Source organism: Natrix helvetica (assembly GCF_964273705.1).
Source record: "Natrix helvetica genome assembly, chromosome: 14".
Taxonomy (NCBI): domain Eukaryota; kingdom Metazoa; phylum Chordata; class Lepidosauria; order Squamata; family Natricidae; genus Natrix; species Natrix helvetica.
This window is the reverse complement of record NC_138564.1, coordinates 5,261,766-5,285,601: the sequence shown is the minus strand read 5'-3', so window position 1 is coordinate 5,285,601 and position 23,836 is coordinate 5,261,766. Positions and strand designations below refer to the sequence as shown.

The following is a 23,836-nucleotide window of genomic DNA, read 5'->3' as shown; positions in this document are numbered from 1 at the left end:
CTAGCTCTGTGCCTCAAAGTGGACTAGAACTCACAGCCACTTAGTTTCTAGCCTGTTGCTTTTAAGCTCTACCCAAACCTGCACACAAAATGTAACCAGTTTAACACAAATTCAGAGGCTCTGATTAAGAAAGGAACTTCTAATAGACACTACATTAAAGACTGTACCTGTGAGCCTCACCTGGGGATAAAATATAAAACATTAATTGTAGTGTTTCTTCCTTATGGTGGGTCAGTATCATGTAGGGATTGAGGAGGGGCTAAAATTTGGATTTTGCACTAAGCTTTCCTTCATATATAAAGTTGCATTAATAGAGGGATACGATCAAGATCAAGTGAGTTACTAATTCCACTCCATAAAGCCTTAGTTAAGGCCACACGTAGAATACTGCATCCAGTTTTGGTCACCACACTATTAAAAAGATGTGGAGACTCTAGAAAAAGTGCAGAGAAGAGCAACCAGGATGATGAGGGGACTGGAGGCTAAAACATATGATGAACAGTTGCAGGAACTGGGCATGGCTAGTCTAGGGAAGAGAAGGACCAGGGGAGACAGGAGAGCAGCCTTCCAATATTTGAGAGGCTGCCAGAGAGAGGAGGGGGTCAAGTTATTCTCCAAAGCACCCGAAGGCCAGACAAGGAATAATAATGGATGGAAACTGATCAAGGAGATTCAACCTAGAAATAAAGAGGAATTTCCTGACAGTGAGAACAATCAACCCATGGAACAAAAGTTTCCTTCAGAAGTTATTGGGAGATTCATCACTGGAGGCTTTCAAGAAGAGACTGGACTGTCCTCTGTCAGAAATGGTGTAGGGTCTCCTGCTTGGGCAGGAGTTTGGACTAGATGACCTACAAGGTCCCTTCCAACTCTGTTAATTTGAATCTATCTAAGATGAACAAAGGCCTGGAGACTAAAACTTGTGAAGAACAGTTGCAGGAACTGGGCATGGCTAGTCTAGTGAAGAGAAGGACCAGGGGAGACATGATGGCAGTCTTCCAATATTTGAGGGGCTGCCACAGAGAGGAGGGGGTCAAGCTATTCTCCAAAGTACCCAAAGGCCAGGCAAGGAATAATGCATGGAAACTGACTGAGTCTTTCAAGAAGAGATTGGACTGCCATTTCTCAGAAATGGTGTAGGGTCTCCTACTTGTTGGGAAGGCATTGGACTAGATGACCTACAAGGTCCCTTCCAACTCTGTTAATCTGTTAACTAATATTCAGTTGACACGTCTTCGATTTGGGAAGGAATTGAATTCGACCTCGAGAATACGGCTAAGGCAGTGGGTCTCAACCTTTCTAACGCCGCGACCCTTTGATACAGTTCCTCATGTTGTGGTGACTACCCAACCATAATATATGTGTTTTCTGATGGTCTTAGGTGACCCCTGTGAAAGGGCCATTCAACCCCCAAAAGGGTCCCGACCCACAGGTTGAGATCCGTTGGGCTAAGGAGAGAATGTTTGCTGCGTTAGCTTAACAAACTTCTTCTGACAAAGATCGTCTTTGTGTTGAAAAGGAAACATTGAAAGGAAAACAAAGGTTCCAACGCCATGCTGGGCATGGATTCGTTAAATATATCTCTGTCACGATGTTTTAAAACATCTTTGATTAATAAAATATGAGTCCGGATCCTCACAGCTTGCTCATTAAGTAAAGGCCAAACTATAAGATTTAATCCCTAGCTGTGCAATAATTAACTTAGCAACACAAATGCCGCGTAGGGTGGCCATTGAACGTTCTCTCAAGTTGGTGTGTGTGTGTGTGTGTGTGTGTGTGCACAACTTATCAAGTCTTCTCCCACCGCCCACCCCCCAATCCAAGGTGACAAATTCAGCTGGCTTTGTGAAAGACAAGTTGTGCACTTGTGTCTTTTAGCCGATGGAAGCAGCCCCGAGAGGAAGCATTCCAGATTTGAAAGATTGAATCTTTTGTCAATCTCTGGGGAAATTGAGCTCTTGATGATCCTGCAAAATTAATTTTAGAACTTTTATTTTCACCTCTTTAAAGACAGGGCCCATATTCCTTCATGTACATGGGAGGCTGTTGTCCTGGCAATGGGTGATGCTCTCCGGGTTTGCTCACCTCTTACGTCTCTCTTTTTGCTCATGGCAATCGGGCCAACTTTTGAGAATGGATTTTCCTCTTTGAAATTCTAATGTTCTGCAAAAAGGAAGGGGATGGATTTAAAGCTGAGCTGTTTCCTTCTTTTGGTTGATTGGGATCTGGTTGTCATGCCAACCTCTGTAGATTCACAGGGGGAATTTTCATTCAAATTCTTCTTCCCCTCCTCTTCCTCTTCCTCTCCTCCTCCTCCTCCTTCCACCTTCTTACTCCTTTCTTCTTCCTTCTTCCTCTCTTCTTCTTCTTCTTCTTCTTCTTCTTCTTCTTCTTCTTCTTCTTCTTCTTCTTCTTCTTCTCCTTCCTGTCCTTCTTCCTTCTCCTCCTCCCCCTCCCCTTCTTCTCCTCCCCCTCTTCTTCCTCCTCCTCCTTCCTCTTTTTTCCTTCTTTTTTCTCCCTCCTTCCTCCTTTCTTCCCCTTCTCCTTCTCCTTCTCTTTCCTCCACTTCTCCCTTCTCCACCTTCCCCCTTCTCCTTCTCTTTCTTCTCTTCCTTCCTCCTCCTTCATCTTCCTTCCTCCTCCTCTTCCTTCCTTCCTCCTCCTCCTCTTCCTCCTCCTCTTTCCTCTTTTTCTTCTTCTTTACCAACACTAGCACCCATGTTGTATGGGTGTCTGCTTCATCTGGTCTCACAAAAGCTTAAATTCATTCTGCCCCAGCTCTCTTGAGGTCTGTAGGAAACATCTCCTTGTAGAAGATTAAAAAGCAAAAAGTAAGAGGGACACAGACTTCAGTTAACATTTTTCTATAAAAATGCATTTCCTCCCATCTAGCACCCCAACAATTTTGGGGTGACTTAAGAATCTAGTTTTCTACTGTAATGTCTGGCACTATCAAATGTTGGGAGTGGCTAAACATCTTTAGAACAATAATCAGATAAAAAGAAGGAAGTTGACTGACAACTTCTTTGGGTGGAAGAGTGGACACCCACCCTTATGTATTTCCTTATCGTGTGTGTGTGTGTGTGTGTGTGTGTGTGTGTGTGTGTGTGTGCGCGTGTGTGTGTTCCAGCATAACTGGAGCGCCTCAAACAATTTCAACCAAACTTGGTACACAGATGATTTACTCTCTGGAAACAAATATTGTGAGGGCAAGGTACCCCTAACGCCCCTCAGGGTTTGTGTTCTGTTAAAATACAACCTGTTGTGCCTTAAAATGGCTTCTACTGTACTGCCGTAAAATGGCTTCTACTGTACAGCACAGTGGAGTTGCCATGGTAACGGCTTCACAGTACTCCACAAGGGGGCTCCCTCTGGTAAGGGGGAAAATCCAACATTAGAAATTGCGTTTGGTCTGGACATTTCCCCCCTCCCCCCAATAAATAAATACCCGAGCAACGCTGGGTTATGGGTTAGTTTACTATAATTCTGTCATCTTTCTGAGCAAATGTATTATGAAATGGAAAGGAAAAAGTCAGTTTACTGTCTTTGAGGGATTTCCCCTAGTTTAGGGAAGTGCAGGGAAGAAGGGATTTGAAAAGAGTGCTTCCTACTCTACACTAAATTAAAAATAAAAATAAAAACAGGTGCCCTCCGCATGCTATCTAATTAATATCAACTCATACGTTAACCCAGTTTGACATCTACCAAGTGTTTAAAACTTAAAGGGCTTTCTCAATAATAAGTATAGTTATTAATTTGTCAAGCTGAGAGAATGCCTTTGTCACAAGGTTTAAAGATATGGAAATGTCAGGAAAGTTGATTTTAAAAAAACCACCAAAAGAGATACATTTGTGGTGATATATCTCTTCTACATGTTTTCCCCCCCGTGTTTTATTTATTTTATTTATATTGTTTTCCATTTCCACCGAACAGTGTGGTATCAGGGTTTTAAACAATCAGAATCCACATATTTGTTACAATATTCATCACAATACTATTAATAATATACAACTATATATATCCATACAGTTACAATAATGCGTAATATCTTCATCGTCGCATTCTCTCCACATTATCATGTCCTCTTTTTTATATCTCCTCTTTTCTAACTTCTATTTCTATTATCTAACCATTCGTAAAATGCATCCCACATCAAGAAATACTCAGTTCTTTCTTCAGCTTTAATAATAAGAGTTAATCTGTCCATTTCTGCATAATCTAATATTTTCTTAACGACACTCTCATCTGACGGTATTTCATCATTTTTCCATTGTTGAGCAAATACAATTCGAGCTGCAATTAATATATGTAATACCGGATGTCTTTTTATCATATTTTTCCAGTAGAATGCCCAACAAAAATATTTCAGGTTTCAAATCAATATGCTTTATCATTTTTTTCCAACCAAGTATGTATTTTCATCCTGATTTTTTTGGCTTTTGGGCATGTCCACCACATATGATAAAATGAACCTATTGATTGATTGCATTTCCAAACTTCAGCAGATCTATTTTTATACATTTTAGCCCATCTTGCTGCTGCAAAGTGTCCTTTATAAAACATTTTAGACACGTTTTCTTTATATGCAGTTGACATAGTCAGTTGAACATTTCTAACCCATAGTTTCCGCCACTTAACTAGCTCTATTGCGTATCCACTCGTTTTATACACCCTTCTGGATGTATTTCTGGGGATAAGGAAGAGCCCACTCCCTTCCCATTAGAAGGAGATATATATGGAGTAGAGGAGGACATCTCCAATTTTTCATTTTGGATTGCTGTCAGCTTCCCACTTACTCTACTCTTAATCAGTTTCATTAAATAGATTGGATTAGCAGTGGAAGGAATCCCCTTGGGATACAACTGCAACCCAGAGTAACTGAAGAGAAGCAGATTGATGGCGTCTAACCTGACATATTTAATTCAGTCTTTGGCCCTTGAAATCCCCAGATTCTTTGGGAAGTTTAATGGGAAGGCAAAGGGACATCTCTACACAATTGTCCACCTTTAGACGTGTTGATGCAGGTAGAAATATCTGGCTAATTTATGCCTTCAATGCCGGAAACCAGAGAAGGGATTAATTTAGTAACCAGGTTTCATGTCTAAAGCAGGAATAGAATACAACAGAATAGAAACAGAACAGGACAGAACAGAGCAGAATAGAATAACAGAGTTGGAAGGGACTTTGGAGGTCTTCAAGTCCAACCCCCCGCTTAGGCAGGTAACCCTATACCATTTCAAACAAGTGGTGGTCCAATCTCTTCTTTAAAAATTCCAGTGTTTGAGCATTTACAACTTCTGGAGGCAAGTTTTTTCCACTGATTAATTGTTCTAGCTATCAGGAAATTCCTCCTTAGTTCTAGTTCAACAGACAAGCCTATTGCTTCTTGTCCTGCCCTCGGGTGCTTTGAAGAATAGCACTCACTAGACTAGAACTTGCCATCTCCTGGGGATTTGCCCAAAGTCACTCAACCATCTTCCACATCTAAGAAAGCACTAGAACTCACCATCTCCAGGTGATTGCTCCAAAGTCTCCTATACAGCTTTCATGCCTAAGGTGGGACTACAACTCACTGTCTCCTGGTGATTGGTCCAAAGTCACCTAGCTGGCTTTCATGGTTAAGACGGGACTAGAACTCCCAGCCTCCTGGTTTCTAGCCTGGTGTCTTAACCACTAGACCTGACTGGCTTCCCCCATGAAGGATATTGATTTCCCTAAGGAATACAATTAGGTATCACCCATCCTAACTAAAGAACATCCTAACTAAGGAACTAACAAGGAAAGATTGAAGGCAAATGAGGTGCAGGAACAAGAAGAACGTCATGGCTTAAAAATCTAAGGGGCCCATTTGGACAAAACTCAACAGCACTTGAGTAGGAGGACCACCAATGTCTGATGACAGATATGGCACAATAATAATAAGAAGGATCCTAACTAAGGATGGAGGCTGATGGTGTTGTGGTCCACAAGTAGGCAGTGGAGCTGGCAGCAGATTCGGACAGTGAGGAGGTTGGGGAGGAACCTGGGCCAGTCCTGGAGTCTGGAGAAGGCTCTGATGAGGGCTCTGTGTCGGAGGCAGAGAGGGGGCCAGGGCCGTCTGACAGTTATCAGCTGCCTTCGGAGTCGGACATCAGTGGGGGAGAAGAACAGCGGGAGCCGGTTCCCTGTGTGCGCATGTGCAGAGTTGCCAGACGAAGGGAACAGCTAAAGAACAGGGGTCGACTAGGGAGTAAGGCCACAGGTGGATGATGAATGGCCCCTCCCAGAAGAAATAAAAGAGGAGCAAAAGGGGAGTGGAGTTTGCAGGAGACCATTAGTTCACTTAATTGGTTCGTGACTCTCCGAGGCTCTTTGCCAAGTTCTGCAGATCTCGGCTTGGCAGCTCTCCAAGCCAGAGAAGGTCTGTGACTGTAAATCCTCCCTTGAAAGACTTTCCTGGGTGTGAATGAACAGAATTCACAGCAAATTAATAAAAGGCTTTTTTGTCGGGACCAGGAGTTTGCTTCATGCTCTTGGGAAGCCTCGGTCAGAACAGATGGTGGGAAGGCATCGCTAAATGATGGAAGTTACCGCAAGGGGTGATGAAATGGATGTTTATTCTGTCTGGATTCACGAGCATCCCAGACACATCTGGACGGATGCTCTCAGAAACAGTATGCTGGTTAGTTAGTCCCTTGGATCGGTCTCTTGGGGCTTAACCTAGGTAGCCTTGAAGGGGTCCACCTGCTGGACTCTTGTATGGCACTTTAACCGCAGCGAACTCTTGATGGCAGAAAAGGCTTGCTGGTGGCTCTGAATCTCAGATAGGCAGTTTGTTTATTTCCTCCGTGGCTATTTTTACCCTTTTGCATCTCAAGCGCTCTGTTCTCAGGCTATCATTAAAGAACAAACTCCAATCGGGCAGCCGTGTTGATGCTCTTTTTTATGAGGACATGTTTTAATTTGCATCTCTAAAAAAGAAAGAAAGAGTCTAATTGCGGAAGGGAGCTATTTAAAATGCAGATGGTTTCTCAGCCATCATACATAACCGGAATAAAACCGGTTGGATGGTTGAGCTGAAAACCTCCCCTTGGCTTTTAACAGCTGGCACTTTCTGGATGTCACAGTTTCCTTGTCTTTGGATGGCCTGGCACCGGTGGTGAAATCTAATTTTTTTTCCCTACTGGTTCTGTGGGCGTGGCTGTGTAGTCACGTGACTGGGGGGAGTCAAAAGACAGAAACTCACTTTAACAATGTCCTGCAGGAGCAGGGGGTTGGACTAGATGACCTCCAGGTCCCTTCCAGCCCTGGATTGCTGTGCTATTTCAAGGTATCCTCTGAAGCTGCATCTCGTGCCAGGTTTATTGTCCTTCCGCCCTCTCCTTTTTCCCTCCCTCCCCCCCTTTCTTTCTTTCTTTCTTTCTTTCTTTCTTTCTTTCTTTCTTTCTTTCTTTCTTTCTTTCTTTCTTTCTGTTTCCCAAAGAAAATACTGGGAGCCACAAAACCTGTGTGGGTATGGCCAACTCGACATCACTGACTCCCACCCAATCACATGACAACACCCCCCAACCATGCCTACCCAGGTTTTGTGGCTCCCCCCTACCCCCTCTCATCTCAGGCCAGGAGTGACTGGGAGGGGAGGGCGAAGGGTGGGCCAGCCAGTGGTGGGTTCAGCCGACAGGGAGCCACAGCAGGGGGACAAAAGAGCCACAAGCAGCTCCGGAGCTGCAGATTGCCAACACCCACTCCAGGCGATACAGGATCTTGCTCCAGAAACAATAGTGGGTTAAATTTACCGGCTTCTTCTTTCTTCCTGCATTGAATTTATTTTCTTTTCTATTTTTTTTTTTTTTTTTGGCTTATGGTGGCCTTGTCTTCCCTGGAAGATTTTTATGACTCTTGCGGTGTTGTTTTAAATTGCATTTATTTCCACTCCTAGAAGAGCTGCTGGCATGGATGGGGAACATCAAGGGAGCATCAAGACACAACTGGGCTTAAAAAGGCAACTTGTTCTATTTAATTCCCCCCCCCCCAAAAAAAACATTTGTTCTACCCCGTGGATTATTATTATTTTTTTGCTTTCTTCCTGTTGGAGATCACAGGATATTAGCTAGTCGTAACAGTTCAATGGACTGATTTCTTATTAAGCAGGAATGCTGCAAGGCAGAGACGGGGAAAGGGGGAGATTGAATTTTTGATGAATTGCCATATCTCACAGATGCTTTATTAAAGAGAGATATCTCAGAGAAGATGCAGAAGGTCCTTGGGAGATGCTGCCTGAGATATTTTTTTGTACAGGTAGTCCTCGGTGGCTCAGTGACTAAGATGCTGAGCTTGTCGATCAGAAAGGTCGGCAGTTCGGCGGTTCGAATCCCTAGCGCCGCGTAATAGAGTGAGCTCCTGTGACTTGTCCCACCTTCTGCCAACCTAGCAGTTCAAAAGCACGTAAAAAATGCAAGTAGAAAAATAGGAACCACCTTTGGTGGGAAGGGAACAGCATACCGTGTGCCTTCGGCGTTTAGTCGTATTGGCCACATGACCACGGAGACGTCTTCGGACAGCGCTGGCTCTTGGGCTTTGAAACGGAGATGAGTACAGCCTCCTAGAGTCAGGAACGAGTAGCACATATGTGCAAGGGGAACCTTTACCTTTAGTCCTCGACTTAGGACCACAATTGGAATTAGAATTTCTAAGCAAGGCAGTTTAGCGAGTGCCGCCTTTGGCCATGGTTGCTAAGCAAATGGTTGCACTTGTTAGAGGAATCGCTTTGGGCCAATGAGCAGGAGACTGTCAGCCCTAGGTCCCACTTAGCCATGAAACCAGGAGGCAGTGTGTTCAAGTTTCGTTTTAGGTATGAAAGTGGACTGGGTGACTTTTGGCTAATCACCAGGAGACTGGGAGTTCTAGTCCTGCCTTAGTTTTGAAAACCAGCTAGATGACTTTGGGCCAATCACCAGGAGACAGTGAGTTCTAGTCCTGCCCTAACCTTGAAAGCCAACTGGTTGACTTTGGGCCAATCACCAGGAGACAGTGAGTTCTAGTCCTGCCCTAACCTTGAAAGCCAACTGGCTGACTTTGGGCCAATCACCAGGAGACAGTGAGTTCTAGTCCTGCCTTAGTTTTGAAAACCAGCAAGATGACTTTGGGCCAATCACCAGGAGACAGTGAGTTCTAGTCCTGCCTTAGCCTTGAAAGCCAACTGGGTGACTTTGGGCCAATCACCAGGAGACAGTGAGTTCTAGTCCCGCCTTAGCCTTGAAAGCCAACTGGGTGACTTTGGGGCAATCACCAGGAGACGGTGAGTTCTAGTTCTGCCTTAGCTTGAAAGCTGGCTGGGTGACTTTGGGCCAGTCCCTCTCGGTATCAGCCTAACCCACCTCACAGGGTTGTTTTTGTGGGGAAAATAGGAGGAGAAAAGTATGTTGGATATGTTCGTTGCCTTGAGTTATTGGTAAAAATAATAAAGGTATGTATGTATGTATGTATACATACATACATACATAATACATACATACATACATACATACATACATACATACATACATACATATGTCTGTGTGTGTGTATGTTCCAACATAACTCTGGAATGCCTCGAGCAATTTCAACCAAACTTGGTACACAAACGGCTTACTCTCTGGAAAAAAAAACACTGTCAGAGTAAGACACCCCTAACAACCCTCTGGGTGTGTGTTCTGTTAAGATACACCGTGTTGTGCCGTAAAATGGCTTCTACTGTACTGCCATAAAATGGCTTCTACTGTACAGCACAGTGAAGTTGCCATGGTAATGGCTTCACAGTACTCCACAAAGGGGCTCCCTCTGATAAGGGGGAAAACCCAACATTAGAAATTACATTTGGTCCGGACATTTCCCCCCTATAAATAAATACTCGAGCAACATCGGCTAGCAAATGAATAAAACCCTCCGTTTCTTTACAGGACATTTCCCATCTTATCCTGGCACCATCCAACCTACCAGCAGCATTTGAACAAAATACCACTGCAATGCTTGAGTCCCTCTTTGCTTTCCTTGCAGGAAAATGAACTGGAAAATGTCGGGGATGGAAAGGATCCTTTGAACTTCCAATATGCAAGCGTATCACCCAAGGTATTACAAGTACACCTAGGGAATTTGCAAGATGAGGGTTTAAGTCAAAAGAAGGGGCTGCACTTTCAAATCAGAGGCAAATTTCTTTGAATTGGCTTTGTTGTGGTGATCTGTGGAGCTGGCAGCAAAGTCAGACATGGAACATAGGCCAGTCTTGGAGTCTGGGGAAGGCTCGGACGAGGGCTATGCATCGGAGACAGAGATGGGGACAGAGCCCTTTGGGAGTTATGTGCTGCCTCTAGAACCTCTAGAGTCTGACATCAGCGCACACATGCACAGAGCTCCCAGAAGGCAAGAACAGTTAAGACAAGAAAGGTGACTCGGGAGTAAGGCTTGGAGATGATTGGACCCCCCCCCCATAAGACATAAAGGAGGAGCAAAGGTGAGCCTTTGCAGGAAGCAACTTTGTTTGTCCTGGTCGGTTTAAACTCTGACGCTCCATTCTGACTCTGTGCTCCTTGTGACCTTGCAAAGCTAATTGCCAATTAGGTCTTTGGCAGCGTTTCAAGGGAGATAAAGTTGGGTGCTTTTCAGCCTTATCCCGAAAGACTTTGGCAGACTTCTGTCGGACTCTTTACAAACTATTTGCGACTCATTATGGGATGTGAATGAACATAATTCACAGCCGTTGACATAAAAATAGGCTTTGGGGGATTAAGCATGTGCTCTTTTACTGTCTCAGGAAGCCTAGGTCAGAACAGGCTTAAGGCTGCAACCAAGCTTTGGAAACTTGAGGCACAAAGCGTCATTCTCTTCTTCTTGGTTGGTGAATTTAATTCTGTGATGCCCCCATGCTGCCAGGCTCATCTTTTGCCCCCGAATGTCACTGCCAGAGCCTAATATTGGGGCTATCGAGCATCCTCAGACCAATGTTTATCCGGATCTCCTTCGTTCCTCATTTGTGCGGTTCTTGGTGATCTCTGAGCTTGGTTGTTTTCTTGCAGACGTTTTATTACCCAAAGGGTTAACATCATCAGTGCTAGAAAGGAGGGGAGTTTGCAGAGTGGAGAAGAAAGATGAAGGGGAACAGGGAGGAGGAGGAGGAGAGTTGTGAGGTCCTTGGTGCTCTCTGAGATTGATTGTTTTCTTGCAGATGTTTCATTGCCAAATTAGATAATATCCTCAGTGCTAGAAAGGAGTGGGGTTTGCGGGGGGGAGAGGAGGAGGAGGAGGAGGAGGAGGAGGAGGAGGAGGAGGAGGAGGAGGAGGAGGAGGAGGAGGAGGAGGAGGAGGAGGAGGAGGAGGAGATCCTTGGTGCTCTTTGAGCTGGGTGGTTTACAGACATTTCATTACCCAACTAGGTAACATCATTAGGGCGTGGGGTTTGCTCTCTGTTTCTATACAACTGGCTTGCCCTGTCGGTGTTGGTAGAAGTGTTCTTGGTGGCTCCTTGATTAGGTTGTTATTTACTGTTCGATTGTTTCCCTGAGATGATAGTTCCTTGACTTTGGGGTGTTGTCCTTTGTGACTCTCACATTAAAATCTATCCAACTGCTACAATGGTTGAACTTCAGAACTTCTCCTGTCTTCTACACTTGGGGGATAAATAGAGTAGAAGGAATCTCATTCAGAGACAATTGTTCACCTTCTGTTGACAAGAACGTGAGTATGGAAAGGGGTTTTTAACCCTCATTTTCCCCCCACCCCCTTCCTGTTTGCTTCCTAGGTGTAAAACAACGATGACCGGCTTAGAGAAGTCCTTGCTGTAGTAACCAAAGAACGAGATTTGGCTCTCTGGAGGAAACACCATCTCCAAGCCAAACTGGAGAACTTAGAGCAAGTCCTAAAGGTAGGGTTGGTATTACTACGAAAGCCCTCAGTGGCTAAGACACTGAACTTGTTGATCAGAAAGGTCGGCAGTTCGGCGGTTCGAATCCCTCGCGCTGCGTAACGGAGTGAGCTCCCGTGACTTGTCCCAGCTTCTGCCAACCTAACAGTTCGAAAGCACGTAAAAAATGCAAGTAGAAAAATAGGAACCACCTTTGGTGGGAAGGGAACAGCGTTCTGTGCGCCTTCGGCATTTGGTCATGCCAGCCACATGACCACGGAGACGTCTTTGGACAGCGCTGGCTCTTCGGCTTTGAAACGGAGATGAGCACCGCCCCCTAGAGTCAGGAATGACTAGCACATATGTGGAAGGGGAACCTTTACCTTTAGAACAGGACAGGCAGTCCTTGACTTACAACCATTAATTTAACAACCGGTCAAAGTCATAACGGCACTGAAAATAAGCGACCCATCCTTGTACTTCAAACCATTGCAGCCTCCTCACAATCATGTGATCAAAATTTGGGCATTTGTCAACCACGTGTATTTACGAGGGGGCACGATGGCTCAGCGGTTAAAGACAGGGTTTGAGACCCAAGCGTCATGCAGTGGGGTGAGCTCCCGTACCGTGCTCCAGCTCCTACCCACCTAACCATTCAAAAGCATGCGAATGCGAGAATCAGGAAACAGACTCGTTGTCTCGCAACACCCCCCTTTTTTTTGGGGGGGGTAATGTGAATTCCTAACATTCACATCCAGAAAAGTCCCGGCAATAAGTCTTTCAAGGTTTAATTGCAACAACAGACCTTATCAGTCCTTGGATAGTTGCCAGGCCGAGAGCTTCTTGTCGCAATGCTGTACAATGAAATAGCTGACTCTCGGTGAGGCATAAACTCAGCTAAGCAAATCTTCCCAATAATAAACAAACTAATTGTCTCCTGCAAACTCCACTCCCCGTTTGCTCCCACTTATTCCCTATGGGAGGGGCCATTCAATGTCCACTTGTGCTTTTACTCCCGAGTCGACCCCTGTTCCTTAATTGTTCCCTTCTCCTGGCAACTCTGCGCATACACACATTGGGAACAGGTTTCAGTTGTTTTTCTACTGATGTCCGACTCCGAAGGTAGCTGATAACTGGCATATGGCCCTGGCCCCTTCTCTGCCTCTGATGCAGAGCCCTCATCAGAGCCTTCCCCAGACTCCAGGACTGGCCCATGTTCCTCCCCAACCTCCTCACTGTCCATCTCTGCTGCCAGATCCTCTGGCTGCTGGTGGGCAACAACAGAGCAACGCCTATAACTCTTAAGGACCCTAACCTTTAACCACCATCCTCCTTAGCAATGCAAATTCTGCTTATAAGTCAAGGACTCCCTACAGCTTGCTAGCTTCATCCGCTGTGGTTGTCTTCCTTTCTCTCCCCAGCATATGCGAGAGGCTGCTGAACGGCGGCAACAGCTGGAATTAGAGCATGAACAAGCCTTGGCTATTCTCAACTCAAAACAGAAGGAAATTGAACTGTTGCAAAAGGTAAGAGAAGGGGTGGCCGGACCTCAGTAGCCAACAGAAGGGTAGAAATTGCTGCAGAGAATGAAAAGAGATGATCTGGTTGATGTGTCCTCTCTCTCTCTCTCTCTCTCTCTCTCTCCCTCCCTCCCTCCCTCCCTCTCTCTCTCTCTCTCTCTCTCATTTGTCTCTCTCTGTCTCTGTCTCTCTCTGTCTCTCTCTCTCCCTCTCTCTCCCTCCCTCCCTCCCTCTCTCTCTCATTTGTCTCTCTCTGTCTCTGTCTTTGTCTCTCTCTCTCTCTCTCTCTCTCTCATCTGTCTCTGTCTCTCTCTGTCTCTGTGTGTGTGTGTCTCTCTCTCTCATCTGTCACTGTCTCTGTCTCTCTCTGTCTCTCTGTGTGTCTCTCTGTCTCTCTGTCTCTCTCTCATCTGTCTCTCTGTGTCTCTCTCTGTCTCTCTGTGTGTGTGTTTCTCTCTGTGTGTCTCTCTCATCTCTCTCTCTCTCTCTCATCTCACTCTCTCTGTCTCTCTCTGTCTCTCTTTTTCTTTGTCTCTCTGTCTCTGTTTCTCTTGTCTTTCTCTCTCATCTCTCTCTCTCTCTCTCTCCTTCTTTGGTTTATGAAATTCTCCACTTGCAGGCCAGTAAATTTAATAACCGTCTGTTCTCATTGCTCCTTAACAATATGATCGGAACAATTATCCAATTACGGAATATATGAAATGTCTCTCCTGGCCAGTTCTTCCTAGCCAGCTTCCAAAACCAGACAGAACCTTAATAGTGTCCTTCAAGAGGAAATGGATACTGATAAGGAGATCCAATAAGGATAACTATGTCATTCAGGAAACCAAGATTGCTGTCTCTCTCTCTCTCTCTCTCAGTCTTTCTCTGTCTCTCTCCTTTATTACTACAAGCTTTAATTTCAAAAAGTATTATTATGGAAATCTGTGATACGAGGTAAGATAGTCACTTCTTATTACATTGCCAAGGACATTTCATATTGCAAACCTCAAGCTTAACTTCTCGCCTCTCTGGATCTGATTGTTTAGTTTAATATATAGTTTGGCATACAGACTGAATAATCCCAGATCTAGGATCCGGTCTTGAGGTCATAGAGAACAAAGATGGGGATGAATGGTTAAACTTTGACCCAGGATTTGGGTGGAATTTCTCAGCTACCTAGTGGGACATCACTTCTAGTTCCTGAAGTACACCAAAACACACATACACACACTAAACTATGCCAAAAAAACCCTTCCCCTCTGCCCTCCAATTTCCAAAAAATTTCTCTCTCTCTCAGAAAAGGCTTCTTCTTTTTTTTAAATTTTAAGACGCATTTACATCTTACAACCATTCATTTATCAAGCTTTCAGTTGGTCATGTAGCCATTCAGTTACAGCAGGCCCTGAAAAAAAGTAACTTACGACCAGTCCTTGCACTTACGACCATCACAGCATCCAAGTACCCGACTTTGGGAAAAAAAGGTCATAAAACCAGGTCATAAAAAGAAAATGTATATTTCATTATTTCTATTATAACAGCAGCTAGGATTCTATTTCCACAATATTGGAAAAGTGAAGAGGTCCCCACAGAGGAGAATGTGATTAGGAAAATATTAGAATGCGCAGAACTGAACAGATTGATACTGGCTATCAAAGAGAATGAACAAACTGATTATTTTACAATTTGGGAATCTTTTTACCGGTGGTTAGAGAATAGACATAAGAATTAATAGTAAAAGGAGTTATCTAAAGTATAGAAAATTTATTAATAGCCAATATAACTAATAGAGTTAAATAAATTACAATGGGATTGTGTATTTTAAGGTTGGCACAAAATATTTGTACTCAAGACGACAGACTGGCTAATGGAAAATGGATCGTTTATATAAAAATTTAAAAAAAATTAAAAACATTTAAAACAAAAAATAACACCTCTTTGCAGAGCCATGGAAATTAGAGTCCCAAACAGGGTCATAAGTCACCATCTATTTGATGTGTTTGGGGAACTTCTTTTATGGGGAAAGACACGGAAGTTATTTCTTTTCTCTTTGATTTCCCCTAATTTTATTTTTTATTTTAATATCCAATTGAGAAACGTCATGTAGAATTTTCTTCTGATTTTTTTCCCCTTTAAATCAACCCACTTCCAAGTTCAGGTGAATGTTTAAGAGATGTATTTCCTGCGTTAAATCTTCTAAAAAAACCTCTGCCAAAATCAAATCTGGTCCAAGACACTTTGATATTTATGACGTATGATGACTGCCAAATTCCTGAAAATCGCTCCTCTTGTCTGAGCGTTAGGAAGAGCATTTAAAACTCAACTCCACAAATGATGGCATCATTTATCTATGGAGATTCTCAGTGATCCAGTTGTCCCAAAGGTGCTTTTTTCAAGCGGCAACTGGACTTTGAGACATTTCGCTTCTCATCCTGGAAGCTTCTTCCGCTCTGACTGGATGGTGGGGGAATGGAAGGATTTATACTCCTTGCAGACAGCTGGTCATTTGCATCCTTTTAGAGGGTCCTTGAGGCCACTTGGAAGTTTCCCTGTGTCTTCAGGGTCACCTGAGTGGTGCAAATGGTTCCTGTATTCTGCAATTTTTCCTCTGGAAATCCATTCCTCCTCCCACACCATTCAAACAGTGTTCATCCCAAATCGTATAGCTAAAAATCTGTAGAGATTCTCGGTCCTCCAGATCATGGTTGTCCCAAAGGTGCTTTTTTCAAGAGGCAACTGGACTTTCTGGTTTTTCTTTGAAGTTTCGCTTCCCCTCCAAGAAGTTTCTTCAGTTCTGACTGGATGGTGGGAAATGGAAAGATTTATACTTCTTGCAGACAGCTGGTGATTGGCATGGGTTTGAGTACAATGCAGTGAGCCATGTGTAGATCTGTGTATTGGGGAAACAAACAACCACTTCATAAAAATATGACACAACATAGAACAAACCCATCAGGACTCGATTCAGCCGCCCACCTGCATTTAAAAGACTAAGGCCACTCCGTTGAAGACAGCAAAGTCTACATTTTGGATGGAGAGGACCACTAGTTTGAATGAGGGGTTGAAGAGACCATCTGTGTCAAAATTGAACAGCCTTCTCTCAACAGGGAGGGAGGAATACAACATTGTCTATCTCCGGTCTACAATACAGGAGTCCTTTCAGCAGTTCCAAGAAGGCTCCATACCCATTTGCACCACTCAGGTGACCCTGAGGACACAAATAAACCTCCAAGTGGCCTCAACGACTCCCTAAAAGGATGCAAATGACCAGCATCCTTTTGCAAAAAAATCGGTAAGGAATATAAATCCTTCCATTTCCCACTATCCTGTCAGAGCTGAAGAAGCTTCTTGGATGAGAAGTGAAACCTCTTCAAAGAAAAAACAAAAAAGCCCAGTTGCCTCCTGAAAAAGCCACATTGGGACAACCGTAACATGAATGGCCAAGAATCTCTACAGACTTTTAGCTATACAATTTGGGATGAACGTCCTTTCAATGGTGCAGGAGTATGAATGGATTTCCAGAGGGAAAAATTGCAGGCTACAGGAACTATTTGCACTACTCAGGTGACCCTGAGGACAGAGAGAAACCTCCAAGTGGCCTCAACGACCTTCTAAAAGCATGCAAATGACCAGCTGTCTGCAAGGAGCATAAATCCTTCCTTCCCCCACCATCCAGACAGAGCTGAAGTAGCTTCTTGGATGAGAAGCGTAAGGTCTTCAAAGAAAAACCAACAAAGTCCAGTTGCCTCTTGGGGGGAAAAAAGCACCTTTGGGATGGCGGCATTTCTACAAAATTTATTGCAGAGCAACATAAGTTAATCATCCTGCCTTTTCCTCTTTCTCTATTTTTTAAGGCTCAGGTTGAGGCAAAGAAAGAACATGAGGGAGCCATCCAGCTGCTAGAGGTAAGGCCAGTCTTCATTTACTTTGCCACTTGGAGTTGTATTATTATTAAGTACTGGTAGTCCTTGACATAAAACAGCTCGTTTAATGACCATTCAAAGTTACAATGGCACGGGGGGGGGGGGGGGAGTGACTTAGGATCGTACGCCATTACAGCTTTCCTGCGGTCTCGGGGTCAATGTAGAGGATGGGAAATCAATCCAGCGACCCATCGGGACAATTTTAGTATCTTTCTATTGGTAGTGAGACAGGGAAATCAGCAGAGGTGAACAATTTTAGCTCCCGGTTTTTGTTTCTGGTTGCTTCTACATGCTTAGAACCAACATTGGGGATTGTGAATTGCGGCAAGAATGAGTTGTAGTTTTTTTTAAAAAAAATATTTGATAGAGCTTTACCAGCAAAACGTCCCTGTGTGTTTTACTGTTACCGTTCAACGTATTGACATCCGTTTTTTTTAAAAAAGGAAAAGCAAAAAAAAAAAAAAAGCAAAAAGAAAAGGGTCCAAACGGCTCAGACATTTTTAGTTGCTTGCAAAAGGAAATTAGTTCGGTCCCAAGAGGGGGGGGGGGGGGGAGACGTGCGTCTCTTATTAGGGTAAATGATTTTTCTTTTTTCCGATTCAACCTGCCGTTTCGCTCCTCAGTGATTTCCTGATCAATCTGTCCCCAGCTTGGGAACCTGATTAAATTTTTCCCCAGATGTGTTTATTTAATTGGCCCGTAGAGACTGCAAATCGGCAACCGTATTGATTTTTCTCCCTGCCCTGGAAATATATTCCTTTTGATGCATGTTTTCCCCCCTCGGTTGCCTTTCTCTTCCCCCCCCCCCCCTTTAAAAAAAAGCGTGGTAGGTGTACTAGCGGGCGTATCTCTGTTACTCGCTGAAAACTAGTTCCAAAGCTTGTGTTTGCCTCGCTGGATGGGGGTTGTGAAATTCCAGCCCCTGCCTTTTCCCAACCTGCAAACAGCAAAACAGAAGATTACTTAGAGGCAGTTCTGTTAAACTTGCAAAAAAGCTTTGTTGTTTGGAGGAAGGAAGGAAGGAAGGAAGGAAGGAAGGAAGGAAGGAAGGAAAAGAAAGAAAGAAAGAAAGAAAGAAAGAAAGAAAGAAAGAAAGAAAGAAAGAAAGAAAGAGAAACAAACAGACAATTCCAGAAGCTTTCGAAACCATTGCAGATCTGCAGCATAGACAGGCTCAATATATGTATTGCTTTCTTTAGAGGCAGTTCTGTTAAACTTGCAAAAAGCTTTGTTGTTTGGAGCAAGGAAGGAAGGAAGGAAGGAAGGAAGGAAGGAAGGAAAAAAAGAAAGAAAGAAAGAAAGAGAAACAAACAGACAATTCCAGAAGCTTTCGAAACCATTGCAGATCTGCAGCATAGACAGGCTCAATATATGTATTGCTTTCTTTAGAGGCAGTTCTGTTAAATTTGCAAAAAGCTTTGTTGTTTGGAGCAAGGAAGGAAGGAAGGAAGGAAGGAAGGAAGGAAGGAAGGAAGGAAGGAAGGAAGGAAAAAAAGAAAGAAAGAAAGAAAGAAAGAAAGAAAGAGAAACAAACAAACAATTCCAGAAGCTCTGAAACCATTGCAGATCTGCAGCATAGACAGGCTCAATATGTGTATTGCTTTGTAGAGGATGTCTCTGTTGTTTGGCTGTGTTTCGGCTTTTTGTAACTCTTTCTTTTAACGCACAACTTTTTTTTCCCCCATCCTGTGTCTTTGTTTTTTTGTTCTTCCTTCTTCTATGTATTGCTTTGCTACTCATCCAGATCACTTTGGACAGTATGCAGGTATTTTTAGAGGGAGGGGAGAGGGAGGGAGGAGGGGGGGAAAACTTTCTCTGGGTCTTCTTCTACCCAACCTCTTACCAGCTTGCCCCTTGCCAAATGCCCTTGGCCTACCTTTGCATGGCACCCTAACCTTGATTGTTACTCAAAAAAGCATGCCGAGTTGCTTGATGCGAATACTGGCGCATGGCTTGTTGGGATGTCCGAGCAAATGGGAGATCCTTCAGCCCATAAACCTACAGGCCCAAAATGCTCTGTGACTAATAACTTCTGGAGATCATCTGCTTGGCGGGTTGGCCACTAATCCAAAAAGCATGCCTTGGCAGAACCGTGCAAAATTGCTCTCCATGCAAAGTAGAAAGTTTCTTGTGTCTGTCTGTAGACGTCTGTCTGAATTCACAGTAGATGGTCTTAACCCTAACCGTAGCTGGAAGAGATTCTGGAAGGATCTTGGCTGCAGAGCAGCTGACAACTCTATTCTGACCTAGGCTTCCCAAAATCACGAAGCAGACTCCTTGTCCCGACAAAATCCCCTTCTTTATTCAGCTCATGTGAATTCCTCTCATTCACCTCCAGCAAAATCCCGGCAAACAGGGAATTGACAACCACAGACCTTATCAGCTTGGAGAGCTGCCAGGACAGTATCTCCTAAATGCAATGCTGTACAAGAAAATACTTGGCAAAGGAGTCTCTGAGAGTCGCGAACAAACCTTCACACTAATTAAGCAAACTAATGGTCTCCTGCAAACTCCACTCCCCTTTTGCTCCTCTTTATTTCCTCTGGGAGGGGCCATTCACTATTGACCTGTGCCTTTACTCCCAAGTCGACTCCTTTAGCTGTTCCCTTCATCTGGCAACTCTGAGTTTGCGCGCACTGGGAACAGGCTCCAGCTGTTCTTCTGCCCCACTGATCTCTGACTCCAAAGGCAGCAGATAACTGTCAGACGGCCCTCCCCCCCTCTCTGCCTCTGACATGGAGCCCTCATCAGAGCCCTCCCCAGACTCCAGGACTGGCCCATCTTCCTCCCCAAACTCCTCACTGTCCAAATCTGCCACCAGCTCCGCTGGACGCTGGCGGGCCACAACAAATTCTCACGATGACTTTGATTAAACTTCAAAGATGTTTCGGAGTTCCAGACCTGGTTAGAACATGGATAGGAGACTTCTTGAAATTGCCAGGGTTTAATCTAGATAGTTAATGGAAGGGTATGGAGACCTGTTGACCTGTAGCAATCGTACAAGAGTGGTTTGGGGGGGGGGGCTACCATTCACCCACCGTTGATGGAGGATGCTTTCAGACATTTCTAGCGCATTCAGCCTACATGTAGCAAGGGCAGTGACTCGTTTCAGCTTCCAGGCCATGCCTCCTCCTGGCACTTCACATTTGTCCCACATCTGAGATCCCATGGAACCATAATTGCAATTCATGGATCTTCATCGAGATTAGGGGCTTAGAAGAGGTTGCACGGAGGTTCTTCTTCAAGGGAAATGTGGTTCAACCAACAACTTTAGAAAACAATTCAGTCCTAGATGGAACCACGAAGAAAATAAGGAGCTCAACCATACCATGAACGATGGAAGGAACTAGGTATGTCCGGTCTAATGAAGAGAAGAATTGGGGATGATGTGATAGCAGACTTCCAGTACTTGAGGAGCTGCCACAGAGAAGAAGGGGTTGAGCTCTTCTCCAAACCACGTGAAGGCAGGACTTTGGAGGCTTAACAAAGAGAGATCCAACTTAGAATTAAGGAGAAATTTCCTGACAATTAGTGGAAACCATTAGTGGAAGAGCTTCCCTCCGGAAGTCGTGGGTGTTCCCTCTTGAGGTTTTCAAGAAGAGACTGGACAACCATTTGTCTGAAATGGTATAGAGTTTCCATCTTCAGTGGTGAGTTGGGCAGAAGACCTTCAAAGGCCCTTATTCTATGTTCTATAATTAGCTGGATAAATTAACGTGAATTATGGGTGATCTATCTCTGCAGGTTCTCAAGATGAACCTGGACAGCCATTTGTCCAGAATAGTAAAGGGTCTCCAGCTTCAGCAGTGGGGTGGACTAGAAGGCCCTTCAAGGCCCTTCCAACTCTTTTATTCTATGGTCTATAATTACGGTATTTTTCAGAGTATAAGACACACCTTTTTCCCTCGAAAAAGAGGTGCATCTTATACACTGAATACAACATTTTTGCCTCCCAAAACCCCACCCCCTTCACCAAAATGACCATGTAGAGGCTTTAGGAAGCTTATAGAGTGCTCCTAGGGGCTGGGGAGGGCAGAAATGAATGAAAAACGGGCCATTTCTTTGCTCGTTTTTGTCCCACCCCCCAGGAGCACTCTACAATCGTGCTAAAGGCTATCCATGTTTTTTTTTTTAAAAAACGGGCCCATTTTTGCAAAAAATAACCATTTTGGGAGGTCTGCAGAGTGCAAAAACTTCTTCTTTTAATTTGCCTCTTCAAAATCTTGGTGCGTCTTATACTCCGGTGCGTCTTATACTCTGAAAATGGTAGCTGGATAAATTAACATGAACTACGGGTGGACGACTTCAAGACTGGATAGCTATTTGTCTGGAATGGTAGAGGGTCTCCTGCTTGAATAGGGGTTGGAGCAGAAGGTCCCTTCAAGGTCCCTCCCAACTCTTTTAGTCTACATTCTAAACTTCTGACCCAACTCTGCTAGGTCTCAAATCTGCCTGTTCCCGCCGACAGTAACAGAGGGCGACTAAACATTTCAAACCAGGTCCCAATCCAAAATTGCCATGTTTGCCCTATTCCCATTTGTCCATACGGATTGTTCCTGGGAAGGATTTGGAAGGGGAAATTGCCCATTTTTCAGGGCAGAGGCGGGAAACATGGCACTCCTTTGCTATCCCGGTGTACCTTTGCCCTTTGACAAGTCTTGCAGTTCTTTTCTCCTCTCTGTTTGCCCAGGCCAAAGTCTGTGAGCTCGAAGAGAAATGTCGGACGCAGAGTGAGCAATTCAACCTCCTGTCCAAGGAACTGGAAAAGTTTCGGCAGCAAACTGGGAAGTTCGATCTTCTAGGTCCTAACCTGTTGGTCTCCTCGGCTCTTCCTGGCTCTCCTAGCAAAACTTTAGCCCAATTGATGAACGGAATTGCCGCCTCTTTGGGTCAAGGTAAGAAGGAAGAGAGGGGGTTCAACCTTACCAGGTAGATCAGACAAGAAACACTGCTAAATGAACTACCGTATTACCGTATTTGGAGTATAAGATGGGCTTTCTCCCCCACCCCCCCCAAAAGAGGGTGAAAATTTGAGTGCATCTTATACACCAAATGTAGCCCCTCCCCTCCCTTCGGCCTTTGCCTCCCAGCAATTTGCCTCCTTGCAGCAAACAGCCTGTTTCCGTTTCAGCTGCAGCACAGGCTGATTAGCACAAACAGCTGATTCTCAGTTGGATTGGCCTCCCGACCACCAGCTGTTTCAGGCTGCAGAGATTGCCATTGCCTATTGCCGCCTCTGCGCACCCCATTTTTTGGCCTCCACGCACCCCATTTTCCACCCCTTCCGATCCCCGCTGCCCAGACTGGGGGGAGGGGAGAATGGGGCACACAGAGGCCAAAAACGGGGCATGCTGATGTTGAAAACGGGATGCGGAGGCTGAAAACGGAGTGCACTGAGGCAGCAATAGGCTATGGCAATCCCTGCAGCCTGAAACAGCTGATCATCAGGGGGCCCAACAATCAGCTGCTTGTGCTAATCAGGCTGTGGTGAAACTGAAACTGAAACCATCCTCTTGTCGGCATCTCTTGGTCCTGTCCTCCGAGGTCTTTCCCAGATACCATTATAGTCACCTGCTTTTCAGCTTGAGAAATTAGGAACGGTCCCTTCTAAAGCCTCTTTCTCCACCCATTATGCAGCTGCGGGCTATGCGGTCTCTTATCTTATCATTCCTTAGGGAGCTTTTCTTCTACGTGTCCCCCAAGGTCAACCATTACAGCCATTTCTTTACAGGCCAAGAAACTAGGGAGGGTCCCTTCTGAGCTTCTTCCTTTGCCCGTTATCCATTTGTGGGCTAAGCAGTCCCTTATCTGATTGTTCCTAGGGAGCATCTCTGCTTTTCATCTGTCACGTGGTCATTCCCACATACCATCACATCAGGTCATCGGATCCCGGGAGGACACTTATCCTTCTAAATGTTTTCTAGAGATCCTTTTATTTATTTATTTTAAAAAAGGAGTATACCTTGTGGCAGAAGAAAACATCAGTATCCAACGTAATTTTTTATTGGCAAGAATGCCTCTGGGGTACCCCAGCTGGTATTGTTAGAGGATAAACACAATCAGTGCTTATCTGTCAGCCGTTTGTTCATCCGTGCTGAAATGAAGTTGAAAAGCAAGGTCTGGTCATGAGCAGCATCTTCTCCAGCTTGTCTCCAAAGAAACGGAGAAATGTAAGTTCTCAGTTGTGCAATTGGCTTCAGGCAATAGTGCAATTCAGGCGGTTCTGTCTGCTTCGGGCGAACCAGTAAGTGGCAGCGGTGGGAGGATCTGCCCACCCACCCGGATGTCACCACGCCCCCTTTTTGACGCTCTGCGCATGTACCAAAGATTTTGCACATGTGCGGAGGTGACCCGTGCACTCACATTTGCGAACTGGTAGCGCAGGTGAGTTGATTTCACCCCTGCTGTCAGGTAACCTATAGAACTGTGATGGCAAACCTATGGCACTTGTGCCAGAGGTGGCGCACAGATCCCTCTCTGCTGGCATGCGCCCCGTTGCGCCAGGTCAGATCTCCGTGGTGCTTCTGTTCCATGAGCTTCTGTTTCCCTGCAAATGACGA

At 44.7% G+C, this 23,836-nt stretch overlaps 1 protein-coding gene across 2 annotated transcripts in view; it reads left to right on the top strand.

The window, feature by feature from the left end:
- Nucleotides 1-23,836, top strand: part of RIMBP2 (RIMS binding protein 2) — a 104,755-nt gene that overhangs the window by 44,859 nt on the left and 36,060 nt on the right. For both annotated transcript variants that reach the window (XM_081966848.1, XM_081966847.1), the window contains exons 3-8: nucleotides 10,015-10,086; nucleotides 11,753-11,875; nucleotides 13,276-13,380; nucleotides 17,208-17,258; nucleotides 19,021-19,041; nucleotides 21,967-22,171. In XM_081966848.1, coding sequence (XP_081822974.1) covers nucleotides 13,279-13,380; nucleotides 17,208-17,258; nucleotides 19,021-19,041; nucleotides 21,967-22,171 — 379 coding nt within the window. In that variant the 5' untranslated portion in view covers nucleotides 10,015-10,086; nucleotides 11,753-11,875; nucleotides 13,276-13,278. The remainder of the gene's footprint in view (nucleotides 1-10,014; nucleotides 10,087-11,752; nucleotides 11,876-13,275; nucleotides 13,381-17,207; nucleotides 17,259-19,020; nucleotides 19,042-21,966; nucleotides 22,172-23,836) is intronic.